At 48.9% G+C, this 21,769-nt stretch overlaps 5 protein-coding genes across 5 annotated transcripts; 2 read left to right on the top strand and 3 right to left on the bottom strand.

Annotated features, from left to right (window-relative positions):
* Positions 1-648: 648 nt before the first annotated feature.
* EPUS_06090 (uncharacterized protein) lies at positions 649-2,619 on the top strand (the record flags this gene model as incomplete). Its single annotated transcript, XM_007803814.1, has 6 exons — positions 649-998; positions 1,059-1,180; positions 1,326-1,651; positions 1,701-2,033; positions 2,121-2,240; positions 2,308-2,619. The coding sequence occupies 6 exons, from the start codon at positions 649-651 to the stop codon at positions 2,617-2,619; spliced, it is 1,563 nt and encodes a 520-aa protein (XP_007802005.1).
* Positions 2,620-5,025: 2,406 nt separating this feature from the next.
* On the bottom strand, positions 5,026-7,904 carry EPUS_06089 (uncharacterized protein; the record flags this gene model as incomplete). The annotated part of the gene is made up of 2 exons (XM_007803813.1): positions 5,026-6,375; positions 6,435-7,904. 2 exons carry the CDS (start codon positions 7,902-7,904, stop codon positions 5,026-5,028), a joined length of 2,820 nt encoding a protein of 939 aa, XP_007802004.1.
* A 640-nt stretch (positions 7,905-8,544) lies between these two features.
* On the bottom strand, positions 8,545-10,486 carry EPUS_06088 (uncharacterized protein; the record flags this gene model as incomplete). The annotated part of the gene is made up of 7 exons (XM_007803812.1): positions 8,545-8,847; positions 8,897-9,070; positions 9,123-9,443; positions 9,490-9,782; positions 9,833-10,041; positions 10,093-10,115; positions 10,175-10,486. 7 exons carry the CDS (start codon positions 10,484-10,486, stop codon positions 8,545-8,547), a joined length of 1,635 nt encoding a protein of 544 aa, XP_007802003.1.
* Positions 10,487-16,088: 5,602 nt separating this feature from the next.
* On the top strand, positions 16,089-16,415 carry EPUS_06087 (uncharacterized protein; the record flags this gene model as incomplete). The annotated part of the gene is made up of 1 exon (XM_007803811.1): positions 16,089-16,415. The coding sequence occupies one exon, from the start codon at positions 16,089-16,091 to the stop codon at positions 16,413-16,415; it is 327 nt and encodes a 108-aa protein (XP_007802002.1).
* Positions 16,416-18,089: 1,674 nt separating this feature from the next.
* EPUS_06086 (uncharacterized protein) lies at positions 18,090-18,869 on the bottom strand (the record flags this gene model as incomplete). Its single annotated transcript, XM_007803810.1, has 1 exon — positions 18,090-18,869. One exon carries the CDS (start codon positions 18,867-18,869, stop codon positions 18,090-18,092), a length of 780 nt encoding a protein of 259 aa, XP_007802001.1.
* Between the last annotated feature and the right edge of the window lie 2,900 nt (positions 18,870-21,769).

The raw sequence follows: 21,769 nt of genomic DNA, 5'->3' as shown, positions 1-21,769 counted from the left end.
AGGATAAATTGAAATGGTTATGTAGTCATTGGCTGACATTAGGTAGTCCCGAGACTTGGTTGCATTGAGCCCTGATTGTCAGAATCCCTGCGTATATGATACGTATCTGTTACGTATTAGCATGATGGTACAAGGGTCCCCGCATGCAAAACGCACGAAACGCTCTTGTAACTGTTACGCCCTGTTATTTATGGCAGTGACCATTGCTATACGAATTGAACGCCAAATGCTGTTTCTGAGCTATTACAGTAATGCGCTTCTATAGCTATTAGTATGAGCAAATGCTCCTCTTGATAGGTGTAACTCAATCAAGTGAATTGGCACTTCCGTACGCTGTTTGCTACTACTTCTAACAACTTCAGTGGTGGCCTCGCTCAGCAGATGCAACGATCTACAGATCGAAGAAGTGGTGGATTTCTGATAGAAAAATGACGCTCCTTCAGCCTTGCACAGGGAATCTGCTTCACAGGTCGTTGGTGTGTTGAAGAATAGGATCTAGCAAACTCTCTCCCAATGGTCGCCTTCCTCAATAAACATCGGTTCAAGGCTCATACGTCTCAGAAGCACAAATGTGAGGATCGGACTCTTCAATGTCCTACTAAGACTTCTCCTTGAGAACATGTCGAATTCTTCACACGAGAAAGGAGAATGCAAGCTTCTCTTCTTACGGCGCGGGCCGTGACTAGCAATCCAGGCTTGGCAACAGATTGTCTCTTCCTAAAGGAGAAAGCGTTCCTATCGGAGGATAGATCGAATCGGTGTCTCATCGATGCACATCGATTTTTGTCCGGACCGGCGCTTGCGACTGTGGATAGCTGCGCGAGATCACCGGCGGACGACGTCGCGCACCAACATGCTGTTCGCTTCAAATGCAAAAGCGAAAATAGCAATTTTTCGTCCCAGAAGATACGTGATGAGTCCCAGCTTCGGGACTTTTTGCGGGATAGATGGTCCGATTATGAGCGTCCAAAGAGGGCGGTGAGGAGCAGTTATGTTCTGTATGTTGGCCAAGCGAGGATGCCACTGCCCGAGAAGCCTTGAAAGTTAACTCTGCCAAGTTTCATCGACAGAACAACATCGGTGAATGCCTTGAACCTGACTCGAGATCTAGCTGAGGCGGTGCTTTCCTCCCTTCAGATATTTGCTCTTCTGAAGGACTTCATCCTTCTTTTCGATCGGGGTGAAGAGAGTTGAGAGCGAGAGCTCTATCCACCTCCTTGTGTATATCGCGAGTTCCGGTCTAGGAAGCACGGCTTTGGTACGATATCATCCACTGTGCCGAGACTAGCATTCCGTAAAGCCAAGATGCTGACAACTGGTCTTAGAATGCGCTTATGCTTTCTCTCATGTTGACCAGGAAAAGAAGGACGAAAATATCGGTGTGAGTCCAGACACGTACTGGCCCGTCCGACGTACGGTTATCTATCACAGGTACTCTTTCGTGAAGGCAAGGAAGCAGGAGATCTGGATCGTCATTGGTAGCAGAAGTGGATCTGAGCATCTACGAAAGCATATCCTCGACTACCAAGCCCGGAATATTGGGAGCAAATCTAATCCGTCGCCATTTGAGCTGCATCTAATGATCCAGCACTGCTATATGGGTAACTGGCGACCTCGTCTAGGGTGGATGGCAGAAGAGATATGGCGTCAGGTTTGGAATGCACCTTCGAAACTCCCATGCTTACTGACCAGTTGAGAAGGTCAATCCCGCCATGACAACACCCTTTGAGCATTCCAATTGCTCCAGCCGCGAGAGGTTGATTCGAAAACTTCTACTAGTGGACCAGAGTCAAGCTCGACAGAATATTTGGGAGAAGCTGGATGACTCAATGCTCGCTGTCGAGGCTCTCATCGAAACAATCGAACTGCTCAAAGTAAACTTTCTGCGCTTCGAAGGAGACCCCAAGCCAAGGGCGATGACTCGTTCTCAAGAGACTATTGCGCGAAGCTTTGACATCAAGAAAAGGGAGGCTGAAGCAGTGCTGAAGCAGCTCAGGGCGCTGCGCGGAAAGGCAGAGAGTACTTCAAGCCTGGTACGTTTTCCTATCCGGTCGCCCAACAAGCATTCGACGGCCGGCTTGCGGCATGAATCTCCGCATTTTTACTAAAATCAACCATAGTACGCTCGGCTCACCGCGCTCCAAAGCAAATCGATCGCCGATCAGAGCGCTCACAAGAGCAGAATCACGACAACGCTGACATTCCTGACCGCCTCCTTCTTGCCATCCGCCATTCTGGGCGTAAGTGCTCATCACCTCCATAACCAGTCTTTGCTAGACTTTTTTCGAGTCCCTAACTTCTTCCTAGACATTCTTCTCTGGCACCAAGATCTTCGAGTCCCCACACGGACAGGTCAAATACTGGGCCGTCATCTTTGGCACCACCGCTGGTATCATGCTCCTCATCTGGGCTCTAGGATTGCTCTATGGTTGGTGGACAGTGGAGGATCTGACGGAAGGTTTGAGGCCGCTTGGAGAGTGCTTCTCATGGATCATGGAAAAGTACGCCGAACGGAAAGAGAGAGTCAAAGAGAAGGCGGAGGCGAGGCGATCAGAGGCAGCCAGGATGGAGACCAAGAGAGGTTACGTCGAGCATCATGAAATCAGTCATTTCAGATGACCATAAGTTTGCAAAAGGTGAAAAAAGTCCTTCGCGGAGGCGCATAACCTCACGGGGTGCCTCATAGAGTACCGAGTCATGCTCCCAAAGTAGTTGACCACCGCTAAATTCTAGGCTAAAGACTAGCCATCCTGACACTAGCTTGAGTTGTTGGCGAGCTTGAGAGACTAAAGTTGAATGGGCTACCTCTAAAGAAGCTTAACGACAGAGCGAACCCTAAACAGTCACCTTGAAGCTTAAAGATGGCGTATCCAGCCCCTAGAGCTTCGGCCGCCAACTAGCTCAGACTAAGACGATACTAGTTAGTGAAGGCTCACTAGCAGCGCTATGCGATTGTTACACAAGGGGAGTCAACTCAGCGACTTTTGAAGCTCGACTCCGTACGCTGGTAACTTATCTAGTGGAGGAATTGATCAGTGGGAGATGATAGCTCAACTCCACAAAGCCCACGAACGGATTTGCCGACTGGAAAGAACATGATCAGCAACGGGTTTGCCTGGTGCTTGCCACGACTCAGAGGAAGGTTGTCAGACCGTATGAGCGCTCATTGGCCAGTTTTTCTACGTGTAATCACTGCGTTTCGCCTGCTTCTGATTGGTGAATTTCCACCGCAAATTCGCAGCCAAATTCGCAGTACCGTACGGCGAGTTTGTACGTATATCTACCTACGCTGTCCCTAATTTGATAGAACAACTTTGCTTTCTGCGCCCTCTCCGCAGAAGGTCACACAGAAGGTTAATCCAACGGCTGGTCGGACAGAGTACCACAGAGCCCGGTAAGGTCACAGAGAAGGATATAGTTGAGCAGGACACTTCGAAATGAGAGAGCGCGCGTGCGACTGGTGGGGTAGAGGATTAAAGAGCGGAATAATTTCTTCGTTATTGTAGTTTTTGAAGTGTTCTGAATGAATTGTTATCTGATTGAGTAGTTGCATTTTCCTACCTCACGCTTTTGGTTTTCCAACAAAGGTGATTTCCACTGGTTTCCAAGCTAGAAAAAGATGTCGAAATGCTGCCATGGCCAGGGGATCATATCTAGACATGGCTCGGCTGCCAGAGCGTAGAATCTTCGTCCAATTCTCCCTTCAGTGGGGGGTCCATCAAGAGGTAATTCAGATCTGGAAATGCCCCAATTGGGGCATCGAGCACTAAGTTACTAGGAAAACTTAATATCTTCCTTATGCTGATATTACACGTGTAGGTAGACAAGAACGTGTACTAGCTGCTCATCCCAGTTGCAACTGCAAAGTCCCATAGCCGGGAACCTGAACGCTGGAGCTCAGGTCGCTATCCTTCAGCCACTCGATCTCGTCCTGATGGTGTCGGCCTTGTGTCAGCCGACGTTGGAGGGGCTTATTCGTGGGCAGTGTGTCTCTAACGCACTTTGTTTGGATATCTCGGCGCAGTGATATGGTACGTGCCGTGTTGATGCTGCCGCCCACAAAGTTAAGCCAAGGTTGACTCCGGTGTGGATCTGGGCTGGCTTACAAACTGGGTTGCTTTTCCGCCAAAGGTGCTAACCCATGCATTGACCTTGAAGCGGATGTAGTAGCGGTCCTCCCAAGTCCAAGTCAGCGGCTGGGCTTGCATGTCTAGTGTTGCTCAGTCAAGCCGATTGCAGTAGGCGTGAAATGTCACTTGTAGGGATCTCGATTAGGTGGCTTGTGGGGTCCACAAGAGGCGTTCTGGGGCGGAAAACAAACACAAGGCGCAAAGGCCGTCCGGAGCCTCGAGTTTGAGGCTTCGCAAGATCTTATACATCTCAGGCTGTTCAATGGAGTCGTCACTTTTACTGGTTGTACGACTCGATTGCTCTTATCGTGGTTGAATCCACGGTTTTGTGCTCCCGAGCGCCGTTGCAGTCGGGTGTTGGAGACATGCTTATAGTCTGCATATTAGACAGCGCCACTGCTTGGGATTGGTGATATGGTTGGGTATGCATGCTTCTGCAGTAGCTGAAGATGTTTGCGCACGAGAAGTGCATCAGCTGTAAAGGGCGACTAAGTATGATACGCCGGGCTCCTAACAAGGCTGTGAATGATATATTGACTGACGCGTAATGACGCCGAAGGGCCGGCCCCGCCTTCCAATTGCAGCGCAGAAACGTTAGTTGAGTGCGGACAATGAGGATCTAGAACCTATAGATTGAAGATAAATTCCAGGGTTCCAGCATGAAGAAGAAACAGAGCCTCAATACTACTCCCAGTACTCTAAAGCAGCTCAGAACATCCCACTTGGAAACGCCTTGTCGTTCCGCAAATACAACGACAGAGAAGCTGGTCCTTGAACTCGATTGGAGCCCGAATCGATGCACATCCTTTGACCCACGTATGCCATTGCGTATCATGAAGCACTAAACCTTATTTAGCCTTGTTAGGTGTTCTGATGGCGGAGTCGCGACTTCAATTCAGGGTATCGAAGGGTGGGGGGTAGGCGGCAGGTGAGAATCGGAAGCAGTGGTGCTTGGGACCGCGGTGCGTGCTTCGGCAAAACGATCACGATCTGGAGATATCATGTGCGAGCCGTATAATGTTGGCGCAGTCGTGCTATTGAGCTCCAGGGTGTTACAGTCCGAGATGTGGTCGCAGTTGTCGACGACCAGGTGGGGGTTGTTCGGGCCGTTCTCCGTGAGGTTTAAGTTCTCGTTCAATCCCATGCATATGAGTGTTGGGCTGTCTGATAGCGGATTTCGCGTCCTGTTCCGCCCTGAAGCCATGGGTGCTCTCAAAAACGCTGTGTTGTCCATCATTAGATGGCCAAGCGGAGCCTCCACTGGAACTTCATCACCACCCGCCTCACCAGAGGTCTCAGACTTCGAGGTTGATGGGACTGATCCAATTAGAAGATTCTGAATGTTCCAATCTGGCTCTTTCACAGCTTCTTCGGCCCAAAGTATCATTCTCTCCATGTCGTTATGCACCTCGTGCGGCTTTGGCCTCTTCGAAGGATCCATTCTGAGCATTTTACTGGTCGTCAGCACCAGTTCCTTGAAAACCGCCCTGCCTTTGTCGGAGTTGCATTGCTCCTCAAGTTCATGAAGCCTTTTGCTGACATAAGGTTTCCAGTGGGTTTTGTAGCCTTCGCGATTACGTTCGACGTACCAGAACATAGTGTCGTTACCAATTTGGCCTCCTTTGATTTCTCGTCTTTGCTTGGAAAAAGTCTCTAGCTCGGAAGGAAACGAACCGAACGTCCAAACAAGAAAATCCAAAAAGATGCATCCGAGCGTCCATACGTCGTAAGGGCGTGAGGTCTCACCACGAATGACATAATCTGGTGCCTCGTAAGCCGAAGTTCCTTGAGAGTAATGATCCGTGGGAGAACTCTCGTCGCGTGGAGCTGAACGTCGAGCACGGATTTTTGCCGACCCAAAGTCTGCTATCTTTAGAGTCGGCCCGCCACTGTCGCCTTCTTTGAAAACTAAGATGTTCTCGCCTTTGAGGTCGTGGTGCCACCCACCAAGATTGTATATGAAGCGCAGACCGTCAGCCAAACCCCGAAGCTGCCTCAACTCCCATAACACGAAGTCAGGGTCACTCAATCGAGGTCGCTCCTGCTTCCAATATCCCTTCAGGTTACAAAAAGCCAGAGGAGACAGCATGAAGAAATGTCCTCCCTGGCGCCAAGACGCATAATGAGGAGTGATGTGTTTGTGCGGCACGTTAACCAATTTTCGAAGGACTTTGGACTCTCGCTCAAAATCTTCGAACGCACAACCGTTTTTGAATTCCTTCAAAGCAAAAACGCTTGTTTTGTCCTGTGATTATAATGTCAGTTCAATCATATCTGTATCTCTTGAGTCGAACGGGATCATACAGCTGTGAAGCGGTGGTGTCCTGGCTGAATCTGAACCTCGTATACAGTTTTGAATGCGCCTGATCCGATTGGTTTTGTTTTGCCACAGCCTTCAATGGGAAGTATATCGTTATCTGTGAGGTCAAAGCAGTGGACTTTAGCATCTGTTGGTTTCGGAAATCGGTAGGCGGTGAAAAACCATTGTTTGAATATCAGGTTGTCAAACTTAATCTTTTCAGCTGCAGGCGGTTTGTCAGAGATTCCCAGTGGAAATTGAGCAGGTTTTGGCCCAAGATAGAGCATCTGCCACAAGCAGATCAGAGGAAGATCTTCGTGTACACAAAGCGCAAGTAAGTGTTTGTGATAGCTTGCAACATCGTCGATAAATTTCTTCTTGTTCATGGCTGGGCTGTCTCCAAGACCAGCATGTTCTGTGTTTGCCAAAGACTCGTCCTTGTTGATCAGGTGTTCAATAACAGATGGTGACATGATAGCATGAAGATCTTTCTGTGGTATGAATTTCCTCCCGCGCCAATTGGTTTTTATTCTGGAGTCGATCAAGTCTGCAATTTCCCTGCTGTACCTCCTTTTCTGAGTTTTCTCAGTGCCGGGAAGGTCCACTGCAGCATACGTCCAAGTTATCTCAAGATGAAATTTTGCATATTCGTTCCCCGGTATGGTCACGAATTCTGCAATGATAAGATGCAAGACCTCGGACCACTGATCCTCAGTTTCAAGTGCTTTGGAGGAACATTCTTGCTTCTCTCTGAAAAGCTTGCAGACACCGTCTGTGCGCCAGACGTTTTTGTTGATCGTTTCAGGAGACGCGTTCAAACAATTCTGTGCAGCCTTATGGACTGTCCCATAGGAAGCATCATCCTGCCAATCAAGTTTCTCAAAAGAGGTTCTTTCCGAAAGGGGTTTGCCGTCAAAAATCACCTTGAGATAGCAAAGTATTTCCTTCGGGATGACCCTGTCTCTATCTTGGTCATAGTACTGTCTTCTGGCAGACCTATCTGAAGTTCGGTGCTTCAAAGTATGTGGCGTCTGAAGTCGATGAGATTTACCTGGGGAGCATGGCTCGTGGTGCAGACGAGGAAAAGGCTCGGGTGGACTTGAGGCTATTGACATTCGGCTGCCACTGTCGTGACTCGGAGACTCCGGACCAGTTGTCCTCGGGCTCGGGGGCGAATGCTCCATCTCAGGTTTACTTGCAGACACATCAGTGAAATTTGACGACTCTGTGGTAGGTGGAACAAGGTTATGATCAACAAGGGAAGAAATCGGCTTTTGCACCACGTTCTCCGCTAAAGGGACTTGTGAACTGCGCTCAGGCAGACCTTGATCTGGGATTTGACGTTCTACTGCGTCGACTGGCGTTATAGAAGGGTCGTGGTGCTTTGTTGAGTTACGTCTCCGGGCCTTTCCTCTCCTCCTCTGGTAATGGTGTTTGCAGACTCGCATGAAGTCCGTAAAAATCGACAGTGCCATGGCCTCATCTCACCAAGAAACCAAAGACAGCAGACTGTAGGTACGGTGGAAGGGAGCAATTCAGACACAGACGGAGTAATGTAACAAAAGAATCAACGAAAAGAAGCTGAATGAATAGAGATAGCAAGACAGGGTAGTGATCCATGGCTCGATCCTCAGGCATTGGATGGCTATCCTGTTTAGGGCTGTGTCACACACCAGCTAGGCCGAATGCTACACCCATTTCGCGGCTTCTCAAGGCTTATTCCCTATTGTGGCTTTGTTCGAACGCCTGGGAAATGCCTTGCGTTAGCGCCGGAGAAGGGGAACCAGAGCGGCTGAGTATAGTGCTGAGTACGATAGGAACCGCACCGCTGTAGCCTCAGGCAAAGCAGTAATTTCTCAAACCATAGTATTGTTCCTATACCTGTCTCGAGAAAGCGTAGCAGCTGCTGCGTGAAACACTCCGCGTGATCGAGGGTATTCGTAACTATTAGCTGGAGTACCTCTAAAGCGAAACATTTTGAAATTGTCGGCCCATGAAGACATTCCCATGAAATCATTCCCATGAATTTGGCTTCTAGCCGGGGAAAGAAAGTCATTGAGAAAAGCTTCGGGCAAAAAAGCATACAATGACTCTTTCTCAAATATCCTCGGACTGTTAGAGCTTTTCGTCACAACTAGCGATAGTAGCTGCCGTACTAACCGGGTCGATACCATTCTCTTCGTCAGTTTGGGAAGTGGTCCTCGCCCTGAATATCAACTTCATTCTCGCGATCTTTCTCCACCATGGCGGATACTTCCCGGTGGCCTGCAGACCAGCAAAAACCCACCAAACATAGAATGTCAAAACGGTGAGCGGAACGGAAATAGCTACAAATATCCACCAGTTGGCAAGGATAATGAGGTTTCTCGAGGAACCAGCCGAGGTGGTGTTATCCACAAACGAGGTTGAAAAGAAGTTCTTGAAATCCGTTAGTTGTGTAGGGGCGAGGCTGCAGGTTAAGACCTACCAATACCACAGTGGCGGGTAGGTATACCAGCATCATGATCGTGAGCACCTTGACCGCAGCTGCATCCTGCGTGCTCTTCTTGGTGAGGTTATGGATATGAGAATTCTCTTCCCGCGCTTCTTTGCCAAGATCTTCTAAAGCGCGCCCATTTCCTAAGGACATAAAGCTGGAGACCTGTCCGAGTAATCAGTGTTGGTTCAGGTAAGAATAAAGGTGACATTTATACTAGGTGACTAATCCCTAGTAGCTTTTGCCGCATCCCATCTGTCTGCTGTAAAAGCCAGTCCACCTCCCGCGAGAGCTCGAGAAGCTGGTGGTAGACATCATCTTCGAACTCGTCTACAGCAACTTCGTCCTGGACGTCGGTCCCTGTCACATAGTGCGTATAGCTGGCTGTAAGACGGTTCAAGGCGTCATGTGTGGTGGATAAGGTCAGTGTAGCATCCAACATTGCGTCTCCAAGTAGTTTCAACCTCTGCATATCACCGCACTTATTGAGACTGATTGGTCCATGTCCCGCAGGAGCAGCCAGGAGGACTGTGTTTGCCTTTGCACGGTGAGTTCTGACTATCGCAATGCATGATGAAGCTCACGTGTTGATGTACTTCCTCAGCCAGGTGGACGAGGTACGGCCGCCAGCTTGATATGGCAAAACTGAACAAGAGTGCGTGCACTCCGAAAGCGTTCATCGATGCCCCAGTGTTTTGCATTTCGAAATACTCGTTGAATGCTATTGTAACATTGGGAGGAGGCGCCACCAACAACCAAGTGGCCAAGTTACACCCTACGTCTTCCTTATTGTAAACGGCCAGCTGGCGAAGGGAGTACATCCGCTGAGGGTCACCCTTATTGTTCGGCTGGACAAATCGTAAGCCATACATGCACTCTGAACAAAGATTTAGCTTGCGTCTCGGGATTGAGAACGAGAAGCCAAACCGAAGCCGTTGCTAGAAGCAGATAACCGTGGTCGCTTTAGCCGAGCGAAGCGGAGTCGAGGTGTTGCCACTTCGACCTCGAGGTCTCTCGATCCGAAATAAGCGATAATATCCTGGAACTGGGCTGGAAGGCCGCACTTTGAGGAGAGGCATCCGAACAGGTCCTTACTAACCGAGAGCCTGCTATGGGAGTTCTTTTGGCGTATGACACTGTTCAATGCCAGGTTAGGAGTCAGTCCTCCAATGTCCGGATATGCCTACACAGCACGAAATTGATGATCGTCCTACACAAAATTCCCTCAGCAAAGGGATATGATATCAAGTCTGAGGCACGTATACTAACCCTTAGATGCCGTTCCATCTCTACTGGATTGTTCAATGGCAGCCATTGTGAGCCGAGATCACATTGCTGTGGGCCGCTTGTCTGTACGGCGGCGGTGCTTACTGTAACCTTTGATTCTCCGAGTTCGTATTCTGCTTTGTTCTCTACCTGATGCCGGGCGAGAGGGATGCCTTTTGAGGCCGGCTTAGGGGGCGACCAGTCATCCGGGTGCTGATCATGAGGTTCCCTGTCTCGTGTGAGCAACTCCACTTGCGACAGAGGTGAGTCTTGTGGCAAAAAGAGCGCTGTGGTATTCGTTGCAAGCAGAGTCATACTGATTGACACTACCGGATTCTTGGAGATTGTCCCAATGTTATTGCTGCTTTGATCAAACTGCTTGGAGCTCAACTACTTACCATTGCAACAAGATAGCAATCAGAAAGGCTGCCAGCCTTGGTCCAGCGAAGGACACACAAGGCTGTACTGCCTTTCTAGGGAGCGAACCGATTCAAGTGCCATCAAGACTTTTGTCGGTCTGCAGAGTTGCACACACAAGCCTGACTGGATGCGTTTGAGCCGCGTCGACAGCCTGCATGAACATGCCAGGGCTGAGAGACAGCGTCCACGCGTCGGTAAGTGGAAAAAAGGCAACTGATTTTATCTTCCTTGAGGTTTTTGCCTCGGACCAACCCGTCCCATAGGTTTCAGCCCCTTAGCGCTGGCCAATCAGCTTGGCGCTTTCCTGTCCACCCAGGGCCGCTCTGTCTGTCATTGCTTATCTGCGCACCCTTTGCCTCACTGCCTATCCTGTAAGAGGATCAAACTATTATCAGCCTCCTGTGTCAGCTCTCAACTGGACTACAAAAAGCCGACATGGTGTTGTCCTTGCTCCCTCCATATTTCTACCAGTTCCAACTCTCCAAGCTCTACAAGCTTCATTCTAGTCCTTCAATATCCTCTCGGTGGTGATCGACCTGACGGCCACCCCGGCATGTCCACTCAACGAAGCGAAAGCGCAATCCCAACCTCGAGGCGGCAAGCATGTCCGCGCTGCCAAAAATCCTCCCAAGTAATAGACGATGACTACATAGATCGTCCCAAATTGGAAATGCTGCTCAACAACCTTTTTCCGGAGGAAGGGAGTCAATGCGGACTGAAATGGAAACGGAATCAGTGGATTATCAGTTCCGCGCCTCGATGTCTGAATTCCGTACGTCTGCAAAGCCCCCATCGAACAAACTCCCTGATGTGCTAATGCCTCTTCCTATAGCAAGAAATCGCACAATTGAGACACTACTAGCTTTGCTCTCCTTTACAGCCGCCCCAAAAAATAGCACAGAGACGGCATAGAAGATTGGGAGTTGCAATGGGTATTTTATGATAGTTAAATCCAGTCACCAATTTTTCGTCTCTCAATATCGTTCATTCTATGTTTCTTGATGAAAACCGCAACCCACGTCTGATCTGTTCTTTGTTGCCATTGACTCTTGCCTAACATCCTTGAGACCAGACGTCGCACGACACAAGAATCGGAGAAGAGAAACGAAGGCGACACCGCTTTCCTAAACTTAATGGAAAGATGGCATGCCATGCATAACATGTCTGAACTGTAAGTGTTGGCCTGTTGGTCAATATAGCTTCCTGGCATGACTACCAGGAAATCTGTACATCTCTGTTCACGACGTTCGAAGATACGACAGAGAGCAGTTCCAGAGCCTTGTCTCGTTCTAGTTTACCGGACTATGTGGCTGCATGATGAAGACGGCGCTGCGAAACTTGTAGTCTAATCTAAAGCATGGCCACCAGCAATACTAGTCCCTGTTCTATCCCTTTCAAGAGCCGCTTTCTTCTTTCAGAAACAGCGTCCAAGCTATGTATTGCCATTTACGAAATTTACCTATCACGTTTCTTCTCCTCAACTATGGCAACAGGGGAGACCACACAGGGCGAGATGTGTCCTCACAAAGGTGTGATGTTCTTACCATTCGAGAGACAGCGTATTCGCCAATCCAGATTTCGCATAATGATGAGTTCAAAGGGTTATACTCGTGTTTGAATTTGCTCAACCTTCTTCTCGGTAGCAGCATTGCCTCCCATTATCCGACTCGAATGCTGTCATTCAAGAAAGTGTGGACGTGCTTGTACTTTAAATTCGCTTTTGGCTTTCAGGTGGAATGCTCTACCCGCCCAACATGTGTTCAAAGCTACAAAACCATTCCGCTAGACAGCGAGTTCTGTATGTAGGGTGTGTGAACCCACAAAGGAACTCTTCTGTCAGCCAAGTGATTGCTACCTTGGACTTGCTGCACTGGCTGCGTTATACGGGTAACCTATAAACTCGATCTCGCCAGTAAGAAGGCAAAGACTCATCCATGTTCTTCTGTTTGCACGTAGCACAGCTCATGCAAGACTTTCGTGTGTAACACAAAGTAGCAACCTCTTCCTGTTGTCCAACTCACGGTACAGCAGGCTTTCAGGGAGGATTAGCCAGAACATGTTTCACGCAGAACAGCGCTGTCATTCTTGATTATCCGACCCTCGAAACCTTTCCCAAATGAAGCCTCTCCAGTGAATACTTCAAAGTGATACAAGTGCAAGATAGGCCAGATCGAAATTAGGCACCAATCATCTCATGAACATAAAATGTAGGATTTGTTCTGTGTAACTACAACTTCGGCCTCTTGTTTGACCTTGTGAAGTACCTTGTGCAAGTACGCTGAGTAACTTCTTGAAGCGAGGAACGGCCAGCGAACTTGAGAAGGATATAAGAAGTTTTCAGTTGCACGGATCTGGAAGTAGAGTTTTGTAGGGCCTACTTCAAGTAATGTATACACAGCCGAGCTGTCCACATATGCTTCGACCAGCTCCCAGCCTCTGTTCCTACCATTCATAAGCAGCAACCAGGAGTCGGGAGAATGCTCGATCCTCAGACTGCTTGCTGCTGGTACGACGGTTCATGGGGAACGAAGCACATATAACAACCAGAAACGACAAGCAGGTCCACAGCTACTTGCAATCCCTAGCTATCCACTACATAGAACATGCTATCCATGGACCTGGAGACATACAGGTGCTTAAGCAAGCATATAAATCTGATCTTGGCCCGTCTTTGGGCTTCCCAGGCGCACGATTCGCTGCCCCGGATTGGGGGTCCACCACCGCATGTCTGTCTAGACCCAGTCAATCACAGTCTATTGAATGACCTTCGCTTGTGCTGAAGGTACATGAAGACTGTGGTGGAAAAACCTCTTTACATAAGAAAATCGTACGGAAATTTGTTGGCTTATTACCGAAGCGAATGTCGAGACGACCAAGATAATATCTGACCACCACTGAATGCGGAAGCCGTGGAAAACCTCGTGGGAGACGAAGGGCGGACGTCTTCTTGAGGCTTATCAGGATAACAATGTTCAGTACCGCCAGAGAGGTTATCGAGCCAACAAGACGCCAGGAAAGAGAATTGAAACCAATTCCTACTTGCCAAAAGCCCAAGGACCGGACTTCGTCAATAAGTGTCTGCGGGTCCCAGGTATAAATCTCGTAGCCCCTATCATTGAAGTTGTGTATACACGATATACAACAAAGTCCAGTGTAGATGATGATATGAACAAAAATTCTCAATGAATTTGGGCGATGTGCGAAGGCCTTGCGAATGGAGATGGAAATGCCTTCGTCGACGAAACACGATGCGAAGTCAGAACAACTAAAGTACTCGAGACTATTTGAAAGAGAGCAATGGCGTGGGAAGTCGAGTGAGCCTGAAGCCCCTCAACCAACCAGTCAGAAAGTTTGGCTTGAGAGAGACTCGAGAGGCAGCTAACCGGCGTCAATCCGTGAACTGGGCCATGGAGGCTTACAGGTGCAGCGGAGAAAGGATAAGAATTCGATCCTTACCCGCAGCGCTTAGATGAACAGCTTTGTTCGGGCCAAGCAAAACCAGACGAGAAAGGAATAACTAGCAATCCTTGCTATCTATGTCACACCTAGACTCCTGGCTGAAATTCCAATGTCCTGCAGCGAGTCAATGTGTCTCCAATAGACTGGTAATTGCAGTAATCCTATTCACGATCTTCCAATATCTTTCGGTCATCTCCGCAGTTGTGGTCTGATGCTAGTGTTGACAGCAACCTGCATTGGGCATTGGGCGTGATGTCTATATACGGTTTCGAGTGGTTGAAGAAGCGTGCACTCCGACAAGTCATGCCCCACCACTTCTGACATAAACACTAGTCAGACAGCAGCGACGTTTTGCATAAACCAGCTATGGCAAGATTTGGCATGTGATGGAGAGTTGTGCCTGGTCTTGTAGACGATGCAAGGATTGTCCACCCTGTCTATCAGATCCTGGATAGTCACTCTTCTGGCAAGGCTCTAGATCACTGACCGGCTGGATGTTGGTGCAATCCGTCATGATTGTCAACCATCAGGTTCTCAGGGGGATTGCTCCGTCAGCCATGGATCCGGAAGAGAATCAGAGCACCGTGACAAGCCCGATTGTGATGCATAAGCCCGTAGTGACAGTTGAAAACCAACAATACGCAACGACAAATACGGAGCTTCCTTGTAAAACCTGCCGACGTAATCCTGAAGTGTTGATCCGCATCGTTGTTGAAGCTGCATCCTACTGACTTCGGCCGCTTGATGGTCCATCGACATCGACATCGACCACGACCATACCAAAGCAGGTTTAGCTAAGTCTATGATCCGATCTATTTATGGGGTCGGAACAGTTCCACGGAGAGCGCTAGCTGGGCGCGGACAGGTCGACGATGCCTGCTCTCCATGTGAAGGGCAAGTTTTAGTATCAAACTCTAAAGCTCCCGCGGGCAGCCAGCGTGCTCATACTTCATATTCGGACCTACGAGGTGACGATGGAACATCCAACACATCTTTTGAGCATATTCAGCCTCACCCCAAACTGGTTGGATGACTACGTCGATGATGTTGTCCACCAAAGCAGGCTGCTACGTTAACCTTCCGGAAATTGGATCTCAATGGTTCTCCATCACCCAACTACTGCCTAGCCACTTCTTCGTAAGATTCAGATTCGTCTAGCTTGAACCTAACGCTGGATCTGCTGAAGTCATGCATCAGCTCCAGGGGCCGATCAAGTCTGGTAAGTCGCCACCCCTGAGCAAGACATGTACTGGCACTTCAACCTCATGATGCAGGCATATCTGCTTTTACTTCTATGCCTCGGCTACCATGAGCTTCGGCCGACCATGTGTTCGCCAGGCCATCCTAGAATGACATTCTAGAATGCAAGTAGAACAACTTTCCGTTAACTTGACTTTCCGCCCCGTTGAGCCATGATCACGTGGAAATACACTTCCCTCGTGTATCTGAACCAACATCTCAAGGAGCGACTTGTGGCAGAAGCCTGATTCAGGATACAGCTTGAAATACTAGCCAGGTCCTGGAACCAAGACGGCTACTTGACCGACCACTTTCCTCGGGGCGTCCACTCTGAGAAAGCTGGCCCAACTCCTGCTCAAGATTGCGGATTGCCTACTGCAGAATAGCATTAGCAGCCTAAAGCATACGACACAACCGGGTAACCTCGACCCGAAGGAAAGACGCGCTACGTAAGATAGACCACGGTCGTCTGACAGCGAACCATGGCCATGTGTTCGTTAGTGCCAGCCGGTCAAAAAGCATTCGGGAATAGCTATTGCTACCTCCTTTGCAAGGCACGTCCGCTGCGAAATCACAGCTCACCGTCTACCATGTATCCGTTGACCACCTGTCGCCAGGGATATATAAAACACCCACCCATACCTCCCTCTTTCGCATCCAGGCCACTCAACAAATTCACTTCTTGGAGCTTCCTCATCCACACTTCCGTTCCTTCAAGCACCAGACCATCGTCTATATAACCTTGAATCCACCCTTTCCCTCCCAGCCACTTCCACCAGTAACTACCACATCAACCAACATGCGCGGCTTTCTCTCCATGGTCACTCTGGCCCTAACCGCTATATTCTCCATGTCTGCCATTATCACAGCCACCCCCATCGCCGTGGCCGACGCTATCGCGGACCCTGCCGCCGAACCCGTGGCGGACGGCTCCATCGACGTGTCGGAGAACACCGGCCCCGTGCTAGACGCCCGGTATAAGGTGGTCCCTCTATGTCCAGCTTTGTGTACTAAGAACGCCCAATGTGGAATCTGCAAAAAAAATTACTGCAAATATTTGTCCAAGCAGTCGTATACCATTACTGGCCAACCGAAGATCCGATACGGGACTTGTGCAAATAGATAGGCAGGACGTGCTGTGCCGACGGCGAACCCGTCATTGACCATGGTGAATTTCGCGACTTGTGACGGGGAAGCTGGACTTTCTGATGGGCGTAGGCGGAACCCGTTACATGGGAACGCTGCAGTGGCTTGCCGTGGTGTCGATCAGGCAGACGCTCTTGGGAGGTGTGACGGAAGGAAATTTTGTATGATAGCCAATGGAAGGGCGAGCTTAGAGAGAGGAGAGATAGAAGATGTGGTGTTGGTATTGTATTCATGGCGAGTTCGCCTTAAGGGGGTCCTTCTCGGTCGCTTACCTTATTGGGTATACCCTTGGATGTACTCCGTGCTAGTGACGAATCCAACCTAAATGTTACCTCAGGTCGAAAAACCGATTCTAATTTGCTTTTTCTTATAGTTGGTGAATGGAGAAGATATTGATTTACCCACTGGTATGAACAGTATTCAAGGGAGCGGCATAAGCAGTGCCCTGAAGTATTTTTCATGGGGAAAGATCTGCTCTTCACTTTGAGTGTGAATCCGGTGGAGCTTGTGTCTCCTGCGAAAATGTGTGCTCTTTGCCATACATTAAAGAGGTGACACTAAATAAGACTATGCGAGAGGATGGAGTTCTGATCAGCTCGCACGTCCCAATGGGGTGGTGAATATGATTGTGTCAGACATTAAGCTCGTTTACGGTCTACTGGGGGCCGCGGTCCTTTTGGTTCAACAGATTTATCTGAAGAATATGCGTCCCGTGGTTTTTCTTACTTGTCAGCGGGTGAGCTATGTACTTTGCATGGGGCCTATCGATCTATACGTCCTCTGTACTTCTCGAGTGCTATTGTGCTGATCCAGGTAATCAGTATAAGATATCTCTTTGAGAGCCCCGTCTCGGCTACTCAGCATCACCGCCTTAGTCCAGGTGAGGATCAACATCTCCTCACACCCACCGTTCATGCTATTCACCTTCGCTCTCTTCCTTCGATGCACCAATATGCCGGTCGTGGACCAGTTGTCCTATTATAATTGCTTCGTCAATATTAGACAGGGCGTGTGGGTTGCCGAAACGAGAACCCTAGGCACCCCCGACCATATACACAGACGGGATCACGCTTTCATCTTTGGTTTCATGTTAGAAACAAGATGGCCATCACCCTGGTTAAGAGGTTATCCAATTACTGCTCACTCTATACAAACCATTCCCCTTCTGCTACCGTTGCTTCCAGTCCTAATGCCAGGGAATGTTAAGACTCCTGCCGATGGACCCCCCGGCGTTTCTTTCTTCCTAGCGACTCATACGCTCCTTACCTACACTCGTTATGACCTGAGAGGCAGGAGCATCTGAGCGACCATCGCTTGTATACTTTAATGTAGCTTATCTGTTCGTCACAAGTGCTGCCCGCCTGCGGTTTGGCTGCGCTCTAACAGCATGAATGCCGATGTCGGTATCAATACCACTCCCAGCACCAGCACCAGCACCAACACCGACATCAACGACCATCGTATCGCTAGCACGGGACACCAAAAGGAGCTGAGGTAGGATGATACAGCAATATCTATCTACATAGGTATGGGTACACTATAGAAAGAGTATATCGTAAGCAAAGCATATCATCGTTACCAAAACCCAGAAACCTGACCGAATACGGATACAGCCTAGAACATGTCGCCAGAAAGATCATTGTCGTGAGCAAGGCTAGGCGCCAGGCTCTTGTCGCTGAAAGGAAGCAGAAATAGGCCAATGAGATATGTTATCTCTCCTCTTTTCCCTCGTAGTCCCGTGGACTTTGTCTTTTCGATTACTCTTCTTCCTCTCTAGACTTGCGGATTCCTGCCCGTTGGGAGGCAAGGGATTTCCTCTATCCTTAACGATATCTACACCGGATATTGATTGGCAAAATAAACGTTCAATCTCAGGCACCAGTCTCTGATAAGAACTTCTTTCAACTCGACCTAGAATAACGAATCGTACTTCCTGCTCGACGTTCCAGTGCTCTCGCAAGTTGAGATAGATGTCCGGCTGGAGTGAGAAAGGGGTGTTATTGTGGCGCAGGTTGATCTCGAGGCGTGGAAGACCGATGTTTGGTTGCTGGGCTTGAGATAGCTGGGGGGCCGTTTGCTGGCCCTGATCCGTGTACACGAGTGCATGGCTATGGTTGAGAGTTTCGCCACTGAAGTCTGAGTGGCAGCAAAAGGACAGGCAAGTATGGGAGAAGGGCTGATTGTGGAAGAGGACCAGCATAACGCGGTCGTTGATGCGGGTGTCTTTTGCGGATGTATCTTTGATGTAGATGACATGGCCTGAGTCGACAGGCGCTTGGGTGCCGGGCACGTCTTTAGGTTGGTAGTCTTTGTCGATTGTCATGAATTCGGAGAGATGGGGGAATTTCCCTGGTCTTTCGTTGGATGAGTCCTGGCGCAGGCTGGACTCCTGGCCGGTGTCCCCTGCACCTCTAGCCTGGCTGAGCCAATTCATGCTGAGTGAGTGGCACTCACCGAGTGCAAGCGAAGTGTAAGGTAGAGACAACAACTGTTGTGCACTACAGCCAAACACTAGGGAAAATCAAGAGGATATGGGGCCAGGCTGAACTGCAAATATTGGTGGGTTGTGTCGTGAAGGCTATCAGATCCACCGGAAGAGAATCCATTGTGTAGTAAGTGCTCCCATGAGTCCCATGTTAAGGCATGAGTTAAGGATGCCCTATAGCCAGAACAAGGCGACGGCTAAGAGCAGATGTATGTTAGCCAGCCGCATTGCCAAACCCTTTGCGCTGCTCTGATACTAGAGTAGGGCAGCAGGCGACGTTTTAGACAGCCCAACGGGAAGTCGAGATCTTTGGTGCTCTGAATACCTCATGCATAGTGGCTGTCGCTCGCCATGTTCTGATCAGCGTGGGACTTGCTGCGACAGGCGTTTGGTTGTGTGGATTGGACGAGATTACTGGGCAACGACGGCCAGGATGAGAAGGCTGCGCTCAAGGCAGATTTCATTACTGTTGGGAGTGTTTTAGACATCCAAAATTCGGCCTTGCCCTACCCTTATTAACTATGTGACTGCATTGTGTAGTACTACTACAATATCAAGCATAATTATTGTAACTAAGCACGTTAGTATCTGAAGTTGATGTAAAATCAAGTGTTACCACACCAACATGCTCCACTCAGCAGCCAATGATCCAGACAGAAATTGGATAAGCTTTTAGAAAAACCAATTAGTAGGCTGATGTGGCGTCGCATTCCAACTATCCCTGCGTCATGCACGTGCTCCATTCCCTTTTGGGAATGGCGTTTCCGCGATTTAGTACAATGATCCTGTTCCAGCCTTGGCATCTGGAGCATCAAAATCGCGTCCAATAGGGGGCAGTAGACTGGGGCACCATAATTACGGTGCTGGGACATCACAAATCTTCGTATGTGGCCAGTGACACTGGTTAGTACTAATAAGAAGTAGTAGTATTTCTTATACATCGATAATTTTTAACATGACAGGATGGATGTCAAACATTTTTAAACCGTATCTGTTAGTTATGACTACTGATAAGCTGAGGTGCTGGAGACGACAGATCTGCCTGCAGGGAACGCTCCTCGCTCCAATGAGGTGTGGAAGGCGGATGGGCGTATTGGTGACTCTGTTGGGCAGTTTCTGGGCTTCATTTGGCTCGCGAATGGTTTAACTTGGCGAGAAGGACGACGATTTGAATATACGGTGAGTCCAATCGGCATACGACCAGTGCATCGTCGCCGCATCTGTTGGGAAGAGGGAGACTGGGAAGGTGAATCAACGTTAGACGAAGGGTAGGGCCGAAAGGCAAGGGGTTGGGGTTTTATGAGTGAGGGTGTATTGGTGGAATTATGGCGTTGTGGGTGTTCGGACGGGGTTCAATTTCCGAAAGCTATGATTATGGCCAAAGACGTTCGTCGAGGGAGGCTAGAAAGGGCAGTCAATGACTAATTGCCAGTCTTTCCAGATCACTATGACATACAGTTGCTCAAGGCAGGTCGGTGCAATCAGATTATGAAACAACAGACCAATTCAGTACCTATTGCTTTTTCCTCATTCCGAAATCTGCCTGATTTTAGATCTACTTCGCGGGATCCTCCGGCCCGAAGCTTGGCGCCAAAATTTACGGGAGTTCTCAGATTCCTGCTATGCTACACGCCCCTTTAATAGGGGATAGGACGCCCATTTCGCTTATTTAGGGCAGCTACTCTATCTGGCATTGTTGAGATAGCCCTATTAATCTCATCCAGAGTTATTTTATCCCACTCCTCCTGGATAGCCCTGCGCAGAACAGCTTCTTCGAAGATAACCCCCCTGGACTTCAAGCGCTGCTTTATTATTCTCCAGATCGTCTCAATGGGGTTGAGATCAGGCGAATTAGCAGGGTTCATCTCCTATTTGATCCCTAGAAGGTCCTTGAGTGCTTTAACCTTATTAGGACCCTTGCCCTTGGTACCATGAGGCCCGTCATTATCTTCGATTAGTACGTGATCTTTATCCTAATTAGGAGCGATAATTTCTTTCAAAATAGCTATATAATCACTCTGAATAAGACGTCCTCCTACTCTGGAGCCTGTATAGAAGTGGAGCTGACCCTTGAAATTCCATCCAATAACTGCGTACATATAGATTGACTGATTTTGACGCTTGAGCTTGAATTGGGTCTTTGATAGGGCATTTCGTGCTTCAAGCCCTGGTCGACGATGAATTTGAGCCTGTCGTTGCAAGCAAGTAGCAAATTGAGACTTATCACACTATTGATACTTCTTAAATTGATCTAATTGCCAATACCGGCGCTCAAATCCCTATATAATTCGAGCATCAATATGCGTTTGTAAGAGCATTTTTTTTTGCGCGGCCATATAGGTCCCTACGCCAAAATCCTTCATATTTCTTTGAATAGCACGTTCAGAGCCATTAGCTATACCAATAGTCTTTGCCACCTTGAAATGACTAGAAGAAGCGAAGCCAAAATTAGCATCTTCTACTGCCTCAATTGCTTCACACTCATATTGAGTAAGTACTTGCTTTCGACCTCGATTGTGGACTTTCTGGCTGCGGCGCGCAGTTCCTTCTTTGATGATTCGATAGCCAGTTGTTTCAGATATATTATGTATCTTAAATAGCTCTGTACGAGGTAATTTGCCAGCTGTGTGGCGTGCATCAGCGAGGAGGCGCGCGCGGCGCGGCGTGTCAAGCATCGTTTTAAGCGTTCGTGGGGCCGCAGGAGAAGGAGGATCTATCGAATAAGACTTCCGGCAGACGCGCCGTTTATTTCCCTGTTCAGAACTCATTATTCCTTAAATTTGAGTGAGTATTGGTAGAGAAATAGGGGGATGAAGAAGGGGGGGAGAGGAAGGGGATCTGAGAACTCC

This window comes from Endocarpon pusillum (assembly GCF_000464535.1).
Source record: "Endocarpon pusillum Z07020 unplaced genomic scaffold scaffold2738, whole genome shotgun sequence".
Classification (NCBI taxonomy): Eukaryota; Fungi; Ascomycota; class Eurotiomycetes; order Verrucariales; family Verrucariaceae; genus Endocarpon; species Endocarpon pusillum.
This window is presented reverse-complemented; position numbering and strand designations above follow the sequence as displayed.